Consider the following 13,538-nt stretch of genomic DNA (forward strand, 5'->3'; position numbering starts at 1 on the left):
ACGGGGTAATTGCTGGTCGGCGCGGACTCGGTTGGCCGAAGGGCCTGTTTCCACGCTGTATCACTAAATTCCAAAAGGTGAGCAGTCTGTTCAGTGGGATAGCCACGGCACAAACCGGAATAATTATCAGTCTGGGTTCCAATATCAGTCTGGAGCTTTTGAGAGGTTGTACTAACTCCCTCTGAGGCCAGAGGAAGAAACTGAGGCCAGAGTCTAGTCCAGGCTTTTATAGTTGGGCAACGCATCAGAAAGCAACTGATACCCATTGTAGGGAAGTGTGAGTTAGCAGCAGCCTATGGGTTGGAAGACTGGTTGGACACTGAAAATGTGATTTATAGCTGCTGGATAATGAATGCAGGCAGGTAACTGGAAACAAAGTCATCTTTGAAGGAGAAGGGGACCACACCAGGAGGTTTCAAACTCTTCCTCACCCGGTGATGCATTTTCACTGTACATTCCGATTAAATGAACATTCCTTGCCACTCTGGAACCACGCTGATGAGTAAATGTTTTGAAATTGTTTAAGATTATCGCAGCCTACCTTGCCATTATTTGCAATTACTGGACAGTTCTTATGAGTTGTTTTAAATAAAAAAAGTAATGGGCATCAGAAGGCAGGAGTAAGGCTTCAGTCACTGAGTGATCCAGAGGCATGCTCTTTGGTGCAACGATAACAAACTGACCATCAAATATCCAAGGTCCAAGCTTCTTCAATCATTCAATGCAATCTCGCCTGATCATCCATCTCAATGTCACATTCCCTGTATTTGCCACATATGGTGGCACGGTGGCCCACAGCGCCAGGGACCCAGGGTCAATCCTGACCCCTTTGCACTTTCTCCCTGTGACCGCACGGGTTTTCTCCGGTGCTCCAGTTTCCTCCTTCAGACTGCTAAAATGTCTGAAGAAGGATTCCAACCCAAAATGTCACCTATTATCTTTCTCCAGAGATGCTGCCTGACTCGCTGAGTTACACCAGGATTTTGTGTCTATTTTGGGTTGGTTAATTGCCTGCTATAAATTACCCCGAGGAGAGAGGAAGTGGCAAAATAATTAAAAAGGGAATTGATTGGCATGGGAGAGGAAAGGGGAAGAGGTAGAGGGGAAATGAGGGAAAAGGAAACTGAAAACTGGCATGAACCCAATAGGCTGAATGGCCAGCTCTTGTGTTGCATTGGGAAGTCAATTTGGAACTTGCTGCTTGGATGGAAGCAGCTAATCAGGAGCCCAGGTTGACAAGTTGACAAGTGAGATTACACAGTTACATGTCCGAGGGTGAAAGGCACTGATTAGCACACACAGCTGGCATGGATTTGATGGGCCACAAGTTTCTGATGAGCAAAGAAGCGGCTACCAGTGCTGTTCCCCAACAAGTTAAAGGAAAGATTCCCGGAATGAGAGTTTGCACAGGGACTGTACAGGATTACTCTCGCCCGATTAATCCCATTGTCCTGAAAGATTCAGTTGGGAGCTTGTTCGGAAGAATGTTTCTGTCTTTCCATCCGGAAGTGATAGAACTTGACACCCTGGGAAGTCCAAGCCAGGCTGTCTGATTCCATCCTTCCAAGGGATGTGTTTGGAAACCGGGCAAGTCATAGAATGACGCATCCAGAAGCTCAGCAACAGCCCATCAAAAATATGCTGGTTCTCCCGACATCTTACCAATCGGATCCATTCAAGTTCTCTTCCTATTTTTGATGTGCTCCTTAAAATAGAGACATTAGAGATGTACAGCATACAATTGGGCCCTTTGGCCCACCATGTCTATGGTACCTTCATGTCTATGGTACCTTCATACCCATCTACATGAATCCCATTTGTCTGCAGAGGTGCAGCTGGAAGAGCTGCTGACGCATCGATCCTAACCTCGGTTGTTGTCTTTGTGGAGTCTTTGCACATTCTCCCTGTGACCGCGTGGGTTTCCTCCGGGTATCTCGGTTTCCTGCAGCATTCCCAAGACGTGCGGGTTTGTTGGTTAATTGGCCCTCTGTAAATTGCCCCTAGTGTGGAGGGAGTGGATGAGACCATGGAATAACATAGAACCAGCGTGGATGGCTGATTGTGGGTTGGTGTTGACACAATGGGCTGGCCAGAGGGTCGTTTACATGCAATATCTTTCAACTAGGACTGTATCCTTCTGATCTGTGCCTATTTAAGTGTCTGTGTTACTGTCTGTTAAAGGTAGTGATCGTATCTGATTCCACCATTTCTGCCAGCATAATGCAGGTATCAACCATTCATTGTGGTCTCAATAAAAACAGAAAATGCTGCAAGCACTCAGCTGGTCAAGCAGCATCACAGCAAATCGGGGACATGTGGGAGACCGAATTGTTGGGACACTTATTTGGGAGGTTTGTGCAGCCTATCTGCTGACAGCATTTCTGAGAACTTCAGAATGGTCAGGGAATACGGAATAATCGTCAGGGCGGCACGATGGCGCAGCGGTAGAGTTGCTGCCTTACAGCGAATGCAGCGCCGGAGACTCAGGATCGATCCTGACTACGGGCGCCGTCTGTACGGAGTTTGTACGTTCTGCCCCGTGACCTGCGTGGGTTTTCTCCGAGATCTTCGGTTTCCTCCCACACTCCAGGTATGCAGTACAGGTATGTAGGTTAATTGGCTGGGCAAATGTAAAAACTGTCCCTTGTGGGTGTAGGATAGTATTAGTGTGCGGGGATCGCTGGGCGGCGCGGACCCGGTGGGCCGAAGGGCCTATTTCTGCGCTGTATCTCTAAATCTAGAAGGCTATGGGTCAGGTGCTGGGAGACTGGTCAGTGTGGACATGTTTCCGTATTAGTTTAGTTTAGAGATACAGCGTGGAAACAGGCCCTTCAGTCCACTGGGTCCGCACCAACCAGCGGTCCCCGCACATAAACACTATCCTACACACACTAGAGACAATTTTTGCATTTGCCAAGCCAATTTACTTACAAAGCTGTACGTCTTTGGAGTGTGGGAAGAAACTGAAGATCTCGGAGAAAGCCCACGCGGTCACGGGGAGAATGTACAAATTCCATACAGACAGCACCCGTACATGGGATCGAACCCGGGTCTCTGGCGCTGCAAGGACTGTAAGGCAGCAACTCTACCACGGCGCCACCCTATAGAGTTCAAAATAATGTATGGAATTTGATGCATTCGAACGAGGTAAATCAGCCTTGGTTTAACATCACACGTGTAAACTACACTGCAGCATTCTCAATACTGTGCTGAATCATCAGCCTGAACCCAACTCTGAGGACACACATAACTGCAGATGTTAGACAGGAATCCTGCGTAGAATACTAGAGCACTATGTTAGAACGGCACTGTAGCACGAGCGGTAGTTGCCGCCTTACAGTGCCAGAGAGCGGGATTTGACCCTGACTATGGGTGTTGTCTGAAAGGAGTTTACATGTTCTCCCTGAGTGAGACCAGGTGGGTTTCCTCTCACACTCCAAAGACGTACAGGTTTGTAGGTTTATTGGCTTGGGTAAAATTGTAAATTGTCCCTCGTGTCTGCACTGCTCTCTAAAGTCTGGAACACAAAGTGCTGGAATAACTCAGCGGGTCGGGCAGCATCCCTGGAGGACAAGGGTAGGTGGCGTTTTGGGTCAGGACCCTTCTTCAGACTGCTCTCTGGAGGAAGAAGGATCTCGACCGGAAACATCACCCATTCCTTCTCTCCAGAGATGCTGCCTGACCCGCTGAGTTACTCCAGCATTTTGTGTCCACCTTCGATTTCAACCAGCATCTGCAGTTATTTTTTCTATGCTCTCTGGAGGACATGGATAGCTGACGTTTCACATCGGGATATGCTCTGGAGTGACCCTTTGTACCCAGCGTCTCCTGAGTGCAAATCACTGAACCCATTGCAGAAATGGTGTTGCCGTTCCAAAGCTTTCTTTCGATAGTTATTTGACTGTTACACACTGTACTTAAGAGCAATGTTTAACAGAAGGAATGTGCATGTATTATAACGTTCCCTCCCATTACCTTGTCGCAGTGGTATATTTTGTGGTGTGAAATGTACGGAGTATGCAGATAATTAGTGAGTCTCCACTGGGTTCTTAAATCAGCCCTAAAGACTGATGTTTAAAGGCAGCAACAGAAAAACGATGCAGTTGTGGAGGTTTTATGGCAGGATTTGAATATGTGCTGCTTCGTTCGCTATTCTTCTGCTGTTAACGAGCCAAAAACATCACCCTCTCTGACCCTTCTTCCCTCTCGCTCTCTGTGAAATCATTTATTGCCATCGCACCTTAACCTGGACGTGGCAGCATTCCATTTTTACTACCCTTGCTCACAGAGGAACAATCTCCTTAGACCCAATTCCCCTTCTCCTTTATTTCCCCGAATTCGAGGGCACAAGCTTCTTTGTTTTTACATTAATCTATGCCAAAGAGAGTTCACCGTGACCAATTAATCTCCCAACACGCCCGTGTTCGTGATGTAAGAGGAAACCCACATGGTCACGGGGAGAATGTCTCATACTCCAGGAATAAAGGATGAATTCTTGATCCCCGCCCTACTTCTTGCATTTTATTTTAAACTGCATTTTCTCTGCAGCTGTGATGCTATTTTGCATTTGTTTTTTCTCTCTTGTACCCATGTGGAGTATGATTTGCCTGGATGGTCAGCATGGTTTTTCCACTATATCTCAGTTAAGTGACAATAATAAACCCACCCAACGGGACCCAAGGTCAGGATTGAACCAGCATCTCAGGAACTGTGAACTGAACACTGCAGTGTGTTGCCCTGACGGATGGCTCTTGGGAATTGCTTTTCGAATGTCAGACGTTGCCTGACAAAAACTAGGAATTTAAAATAATAAATTTTAACTTGACTTCACCTCGGTAAAAGTACAAGTTTTCTCCAAAAACAGAAGTTTGACGCACACGTGATAGTTGTCAACCAATTCATTTTAATTGCCATCAGGTTAACATTTCAGCTTTAAAATAACTTCCAAACAAAATATTGGTCACCAGTTACTTGGCAAAAAAAAAAAAGAAGCACAAATCAGAAAACTCGTTACAAACGTATTGGGATTTCCCCGTGGGCTCAAATCCTCCCAAGAAGGAGATCCGAAGGCCACTGAGACCAGAGTTTCCACACTAGAGTACAAAATAGAAATAGGCTTTACTCAACACCCTAATCTTGCAAAACTCCTTGGTACAAAACGTACACTAAATGGAAACAGTACTAAGCATTGCGTGCCACATTTACACGTAGGGAAATGGATCAGTGGTCAGTACAGAATGCACATTACATTTCAACAGGTTAGGTGGCTGGCTTTTTTGTCTTCCTCCGATGTTAATTATTAAAAGTTTCTGTTAGGTTGACCACTCGAAATGTAGATTTTGTCAGTCAATTAAGGCGTGTCTGCAAGATAAATGGAAGATTAGGTTAAGAAACATTTGTGTACATTAAAATAAGAAATTCTGCTTTTCAATGAGTAGAACATAGCACAATGCCTGTGCTGAACACGACACCAAGACCAATTCTTATCCACATGCACATAATCCATATCCCTCCATTTATCGCATATCCATACGCCTATCCAAGTCTTTTGAATGCCACTATATGTCTCCACTACCCTTGGCAGCACGTTCCAGACACTTACCACACTCTGTAAAAAAAACATTTCCAGACCTCCCAACATTTGACATTTAAAAAAATCAGAATTTTGACGTCCAAAATTCAGAATTTTACATAAAAATTCATAATATGGCGCGTAATGCAACTTTTCAGCAAAAAAAAAGTATGCACGCCAAATGCGCGTACGCGTTGCGCTACATTCATGTGTGAAAAAACGACTATTATTTCCAACAGCCTGTAGTTCTTGGACTACATGTACAATGTCAGGCCTCTCATGAGTATATTCTGCTATTTATAGAAAGGTTATTGAACAGAAATACTTGTTACAACACAAAGAAAAAAATGTTTTGTTTTCTCTATTTTGCTTTTTCCTTACACAAAATGTATGACTAAGTTATGAAGAGTTTCATTTAAAACTGCACATACCTAATTTCATTGAAGACATACTTGCCCCAGTGGTCTTCAACAGCACATCACAACAGTCCATGTGTCACTCCCACTCCCCTCCCACCCCACTCTCCCCTCCCACCCCACTCTCCCCTCCCACCCCACTCTCCCTTCCCCACCTTTTCCCCCCACCTCCCTCCCCTCCACCCCCACCCTTCCCCCGCACCCCATCCCCTCTCTGTGGAAGCAGGCCCTTCGGTCCACCGAGTCCACGCCGACCATTGCCGATCACCCGTTCACACTCGTTCTATGTTATCTCACTTCCTACATCCTAACACTAGGAGCAATTTACAGAGGGCCAATTAACCCACAAAGCCGCACGTCTTTGGGTTGTGGGTGGAACCCAGAGGAAACCCACGCAGTCACAGGGAGAACATGCAAACTCCACACAAACAGCACCGATGCAGCGGCTCTACTAGCTGTGCCGCCCACTGGAATGTATAGTGAATGTTTTCCTGCTGTATGAAATACTGACTTCTGCGGCAAGGGCAAAACTACAGAATGGTCCATTAGCTCGCTGGCACCAGGATCGTAATGTCTCTGATCAGGTACAGAACATTCTGAAGGGGGAGGGAGAACAGTCAGTACACATATTGGTTGTAATAACACAGATCGGAAAGAGGAAAAAACAAAGTGCTGGAGGAATTGCTCTGAAGGAAAGGATAGAGTGGACATGGAGATGATGTTTCCACTAGTGGGAGAGTCTAGGACCAGAGGCCACAGCCTCAGAATAAAAGGACATGCCTTTAGATAGATGAGAAGGAAAGATAGATCAGCCATGATTGAATGGCAGAGTAGACTTGATGGGCCGAATGGCCTGATTCTCCTACAACTTATGAACATGACACGCGGGTCAGGTAGCATCTGTGGAGGGAACCGGAGAGACGACATTTTGCATCAGGCATCTTCTTAAGACCCATCTGAAACTTCTCTCTTCAGTTCAGTTCAGTTTGTCACGTGTACTGAGGTACAGTGAAAGGCTTTGCCATACACAGAGGCTGCCTGGACTGCTAAGTTCCTCCAGCACTTTGTTTTTTTTTGCTCAAACTCCGTGCATCTGCCTCTCCTGGGATAGAAACGATAGGATACTGCAAAGTGAGATTAGGGAGTCACGCAGAAGGATAAAAAAACGACATCCAGCGCCAGTGGATTGCTCCCTGCACCATGTGCTAGAGAGGGTAGAAATACAGGTGCTCCTCAACTTACAATGGGGTTACATTCCGATAAACCCATCGTAAACCCAAAATATCATAAGTCAAAATGCATTTAATACACCTGATCATGTGGCCGGAAGCGAGTTGCGGCTCACTGCCGTTGCCCAGCGTTTGCACCATTGTAAAGTCAAAGCATCGTAAGTCGAAGCATCGTAAGTCGGGGAGCATCTGCAGGTGGATAGGACAGATAAAAAGCTGGTGCAGCAGGAAGGGCTTTAGTTACTTGGATCTTTAGTAATTTCAGGGGGTGCATGGGACCTGAATGGTGCCATTATGTTCCAATTCTATCCCAATCAAAACTAATCAGAGTTATTGGTTTACTTTGCAAAACTGGCTTTCTTAATCTGTTTTGGTTTAACGATTAAAGTACTTATTGCCGGATCCCAAAACAATTGAAGTCGCAACAATTAAAATTATGTCCCAATTGGGAGTGGGCATTATAAAACTAAACATATTAATCTAATGAATGCATTCTTATAGAAACTAGTGTGGCAGCAGTAGTGTCTCTGCCATACAGCACCAGAGACCCGGGCTCGATCCTGACTACGGGTCCTGTTTGTACGGTCCCCCTGTGCACCACGGTTTTTGTCCCGGGTGCTCCAGTTTCCTCCCACACTCCACAAATGGGCAGGTTTACAGGCTAATTGGCCTCTGTAAATTGACTCTTGTGTCCAGGATTGGACTAGTGTATGGGCACGTATTCAGTGGGCCTGGGGCCTTTTTCCAGGCTGTATCATGAAACAAAATCTAAACCGAGGGAAAACAAGTTAAGAGAACGGGTCGATAAAGTAGGTCAAGCGAGACGCGTAAATTCACCGTTCCACTTTGTTGAGTCGTAACACACTCGAATCAGCGAAGCAGCAAATGTAAATACTGAGTAACTATTGCAAGCCTGGAAAGTCCAAGGATCAGGGCCAAACATGTACAGTGTGGACAGTTACCAAGTCCACAGCTGGCGGAGCTGCCGCCTCACTGTATCCAGAGACCTGGGTTCAATCTTGATCTCCATACAGTGTGGAGTTTCCACTCTCTCAATAGACAGTAGGTGCAGGAGGAGGCCATTCGGCCCTTCGAGCCAGCACCGCCATTCAATGTGATCATGGCTGATCATTCTCAATCAGTACCCCGTTCCTGCCTTCTCCCCATACCCCCTGACTCCGTTATCCCTGTGACTATGCGGGTTTCCTCCAGGTGTTGTTTTTTGCCCCCGTATAAAAGACGGTGCCTCTGTAAAATTGCCTCTAGTGTGCAGGGAGTGGATGCGAAAGTAGCATAACATAAAACTAGTATGAACATGTGATTGGTGTGCATCCTTGCTGGGCTGAATGGCCAGTTTCCATGCCATAACCCTAAAACTAAAGGAACTAAGCTGATAGGCTTGGATAGAGTGGATGTAGAGAGGATGTTTCCACTAGTGGGAGAGTCTAGGAATAGAGGTCACAGCCTCAGAATTAAAGGACGTTCTTTTAGGAAGGAAGATGAAAAATCTCTGAAGAAGATTTCTCGACCCGAAACGTCGCCCATTCCTTCTCTCCTGAGATGCTGCCTGACCTGCTGAGTTACTCCAGCATTTTGTGAATAAATACCGTTGAAAAATCTCTCTAGTCAGAGAGTGGTGAATCTGTGGAATTCTTTGCCACAGAAGGCTGCGGAGGCCAAGTCAATGGACAATTTTAAGGCAGAGATAGATAGATTCTTGATTAGTACATGTGTCAGAGGTTATGGGGAGATGCCAGCAGAATGGGGTTAGGAAAGAGAGATAGATCAGCCATGATTGGGCCGAATGGCCTAATTCTATTCCTATTCCTTATGATAGAGCTGCTGCCTCACCGCACCAGCAACCCAGATCACGTATGACCTCCAATGCAGTGTGGAGTTTGCACGTTCTCTCTCTGACTGTGTGGTCACAAGAACGTGCAAACTCCACACTGCATGGTGTGGGTTTCTTCCAGGTGCTCTGGTTTCCTCCCATATTGTTTGGTAGGTTACCAGCTGCTGTAGATTGTCCCTTGATGAGTAGTAAAATCTTTGGGGAGCTGACTGAATGCGGGAAGGTTAAATAGTCAAGTAAATGGGTGCTTGTTGGGCCAGACTCCACTCCTCTCTCCATTGTCACGGTCAGTGAGTTCAGTGTCTTCAGAAGCAGCCTCCAAAATTCCCATGTGTACATTAACAGTGTGGTTGAGACATTAGCCCGTTTGCTTTCCAATTGCCAATGAAACTTAAAGTAGGCAAGATTTATACAGTGATTGATCGAATTAATTGGGACATGGCACAGAAACAGTGAGGTGAGTCTACGCCAACCATCGATCACACGTTCACGCAATTTCTATGTTATCCCGCTGTCTCATTCACCCCCTCGTCTCCATTCAAAAGGCACGCCATTTTATTCTGAGGCTGCGCCCTCTGGTCCTAGACTCTCCCACAACTGGAAACATCCTCTCCAATACCCACTCTATTCAGGACGTTCATTGTATCTAACAGACTCCTGATGTTTACAGGGAAATGACATCCAATGTAGCTGCTCTAGTCCTGGCGTTGAGGAGATTAATGCTGAAGGAGATTTAGATGACAGAACCCAAAGCACTTCCTACAGGGTGGAAATCAGAGGAGTGCGGTTTTACCCAGTCCACTCACTGCCTTGAAGGTTAATGCTTATTGAAACTTTATTGCCAAGGAATAACTGACACCCATCAACTATTCCTAAATATTACATCTGTAAGAAATAATGGAGAATTGCAGATCTACACCAGCACGAAAAGCAGACCAACAACCTTAACTATTCTTTTTTTACACAACTATCATAATCATACAGCGTGCAAACAGGCCCTTCGGCCCAACATGCCTCATTCTCACTAGTTCCACCTGCCTGCGTTTGGCCCATATCCTTTAAACCTGTCCTATCCATGTACCTGTCTAATTATTTCTTAAACATTGCAATAGTCCCAGCCTCAACTACCTCTTCTGGCAGCTCGTTCCATGCACCCACAACATTACCCCTCAGATTCCTATTAAATATTTCCCCCATCATCGTAAACCTATGTCCTCTGGTTCTCAATTCCTATTCTGGGCAAGGGACTGTGCATCTACCCGATCTATTTCGCTGATGATTTTATTCACCTCTATAAGATCACCCCTCATTCTCCTGCATTCCCAAGAATAGAGTCCCAGTCTGCTCAACCTCTCCCTATAGCTCAGACCCTCGAGTCCTGGCAACATCCTCGTAGTTGCACTCTTGTTACATAGCACACTTATTGTGCTTACGTATAGTATGATTTTACTGGACTGTATGGAAACCAAAGCATTTCACTGTGACAATAAAGTACTATTGAACTATATATACTAAACAACTCAAATAAATCCTGATAAAATGTTTCAAACTCCAGGCTGAAGTCCATCCCTTTCACCAGTCCTTATCCCTGGGTCATGCATCGTGGAATTAATGTAATCACAGATTGACCTTTGCTTTTCCATCTTAATGGGCGCTAACTCAGATAAACCTGATTTGTCACGCACGTCGTGAAGGTTTCAATTTCTTTTGAGGCAACATTAGCAAGAAGCACTGGAGAGTCTGGTGCTGCATCCATCCATCCAACCTCCCTCCCCGGATCACAGCATGGTTTGGGAACAGCTCTATCCAAGACTTGAAGAAATTGCAGTGTGTTGTGGACACATCCCAGACCATCACACAACCCAACTCAACCTCCCTTCCATTGACTCCATCTACACCTCATGCTGCCACCCGCATAATCAAGGACCAGTCTCACACCCAGTCATTCCCTCTTATCACCTCACCCATTGGGCAAAAAGTACATAGCAGGTTCAAAACGTGCACCTTCAGGGACAGTTTCTTCCCAGTTGTTATCTGGCAACTGAACCGTCCTCATCAGCTGGAGACGTTCTGACCGTTGAATTATCATTATTTGACTTTGTCTCACTACAATGTTATATCTTTGCCCGTTATCCTTTGTGCACTCGATTGTACTCATTGAGCAGGGTTCGTACACTTGGAACAGCAAAGAGTTGTGAAGCTGTGGAACTCTGTGCCTCAGAAGGCAGTGGAGGCCAATTCTCTGGATGCTTTCAAGAGGGAGCGAGATAGATCTCTTAAGGATAGCGGAGTCAGGGGGTATGGGGAGAAGGCAGGAACGGGGTACTGATTGTGGATGATCAGCCATGACTACAGCGAATGGCGGTGTTGGCTCGAAGGGCCGAATGGCCAACTCCTGCACCTATTGTCTTTATCTGAGTACTGTGGACTGCTTGGTTGTTTTCATGTAGTCTTTTCATTGATTGAATAGCCTGCAGGCAAAAGGGCTTTACTGTACCTCAGTACACGTGACGATTTACAAGCAAAAGGGTTTTACTGTACAGATGCTCCCCGAATAACGATGCTTCCACTTCCGATATTGTGACTTTACAATGGTTCATTCGCTGGGCAAGGGCAGTGAGCCGCAGCTCGCCTCCGGCTACGCGATCAGGTGTATTAAATGCATTTCGACGTACGATATTTTCGGTTTACAATGGGTTTATCGGAACGTGACCCCATTGTAAGTTGAGGAGCACCTGTACCTCGGTACAGGTGACTACGATAAATTAAACGACATTCCCTCTACCCCAGTACATGATCCACCAATAGTACCCTGCCCTGGGGCAAATCCTCACTGGTCATTGATCCAGTACCGTCAGCTCTGTTCCTGTATCCAAACGCTAACACACTTCTCCTCAGCTCCCCAGACCTGCGGCAAACAGCACGGGTCTCCACTCTGGTCAAACAACCGAGACCCCGACATGAATCCCTACTACTTTAATGGCCCTTCGGCCCACCGGGTCCACGCTGCCCAGCGATCCCCGCACATTAACACTATCCTACACACACGAGGGACAATTTTTACATTTACCCAGTCAATTAACCTACATATCTGTACGTCTTTGGAGTGTGGGAGGAAACCGAAGATCTCGGAGAAATGGGGTAGGTCATGGGGAGAACGTACAAACTCCGTACAGACAGCGCCCGTAGTCAGGATCGAACCTGAGTCTCCGGCGCTGCATTCACTGTAAGGCAGCCACTCTACCGCTGCGCCACCGTGCCGCCATTGTCACCTGTACCTAGGTACTAGTGAAATTCACTCTTTTTTTTTGTGCATCCAATTAAGAAACAATCTTACTATACATTGGCGCGATCACACTTAAGCACAAGAATAGTAGATGACACTGAGGCAGTACACAAGAGTCATCACATTCCTGGTGCAGGTCAAAGTTGTTTAAAATGTAGTGTCTTAACTCGGCAATAAAGGCCTGTTTCAGCACTAGGTTGGAGTTGCAGCCTGGCCTGTCTTCACAGATGCTGCCTGACCTGCTGTGCATTCCCCGTGTTTGCTCAGAGCAACCTCAACAGCTGCAGCAGGGTATTGATCTATTTTAGGTAGCAGGATTAATATAAATCTAGGCTTGCATATCATCCTCTCCTCCGTTACTTAGAAGCCTTTACGATATTTCTTTTATAATTTTCCTTTATCATTTTAAAACGGAAAGCAATAGATGCTGGGAATACTAAACCCGAAGCATCACCCATCCCAAGTTCTCCAGAGATGCTGCCAGACCCGCTGAGTTACTCCAGCTTTTTGTGTCTATCTCACTGAAAACCATATCATTATGGTGGTGGCGCAGCGGTAGAGTTGCTGCCTTACAGTGCCAGGGCTCCGTGTTCTACCCTGACTACGGGCGCTGTCTACGGAGTTTGTACGTTCTCCGTGACCATGTGGGGTTTCTTCAGGTGCCCGTTTCCTCCCTCGCTCCAAAGACGTGCAGGTTTGTTCGTAGGTTAATTGGCTTTGGTAAAAATTGTAAATTCACCCTCGTGTGTAGGATAGCGCGAGTGTAACGGAGATTGCCGGCCGGCGTGGACTGAGCTGGGCTGAAGGGCCCGTTTCCGCGCTGTATCACTAAAGTCTACAGGGCATTTAATCTTTTACTGTGAAACTTTGCAGAGACCTGCTGGAACACGGGCAGGGAAGAAACAGGCAGTCCATTGCAAAGAGGCGCGTTAGACAAGAGTTAAGACGAGTTTAGTAGCTTTTACCAGTGATCAATATCTGCATCGTCAAACTGCCCAGCCTCCACCAGCGTGGCATCTACCTCCATCCCATCTGCAGAGAGAAGTTAGAGGCCATTAGAGTTACAGAGTAACTGTGCTATAACTGTAGCCCCAATCTTCCAACCTACCTCATTGAGGCCGGTGTACGTTTAAAAATAGAATCTACGCTTTCTTTCTGCCGCTGTCATGGTATAACTTGATAA

General features: G+C 46.2%; 1 protein-coding gene across 4 annotated transcripts in view; it reads right to left on the reverse strand.

Moving 5' to 3' along the window:
- Positions 1-4,883: 4,883 nt before the first annotated feature.
- The window catches only part of clns1a (chloride channel, nucleotide-sensitive, 1A), a 30,804-nt gene continuing 22,149 nt past the window's right edge, over positions 4,884-13,538 (reverse strand). For 2 of the 4 annotated variants that reach the window (XM_078402033.1, XM_078402031.1), the window contains 2 exons: positions 13,321-13,387; positions 4,884-5,361 (listed from right to left, as the gene is read on the reverse strand). In XM_078402033.1, the coding sequence (XP_078258159.1) occupies position 5,361; positions 13,321-13,387 (68 nt within the window). In that variant the 3' untranslated portion in view covers positions 4,884-5,360. Of the gene's footprint in view, positions 5,362-13,316; positions 13,388-13,538 lie in introns of those variants that run through there. The other 2 variants (XM_078402032.1, XM_078402029.1) reach the window with 2 other exon arrangements.

Source organism: Rhinoraja longicauda, chromosome 7 (genome assembly GCF_053455715.1).
Source record: "Rhinoraja longicauda isolate Sanriku21f chromosome 7, sRhiLon1.1, whole genome shotgun sequence".
Lineage (NCBI taxonomy): Eukaryota > Metazoa > Chordata > Chondrichthyes > Rajiformes > Arhynchobatidae > Rhinoraja > Rhinoraja longicauda.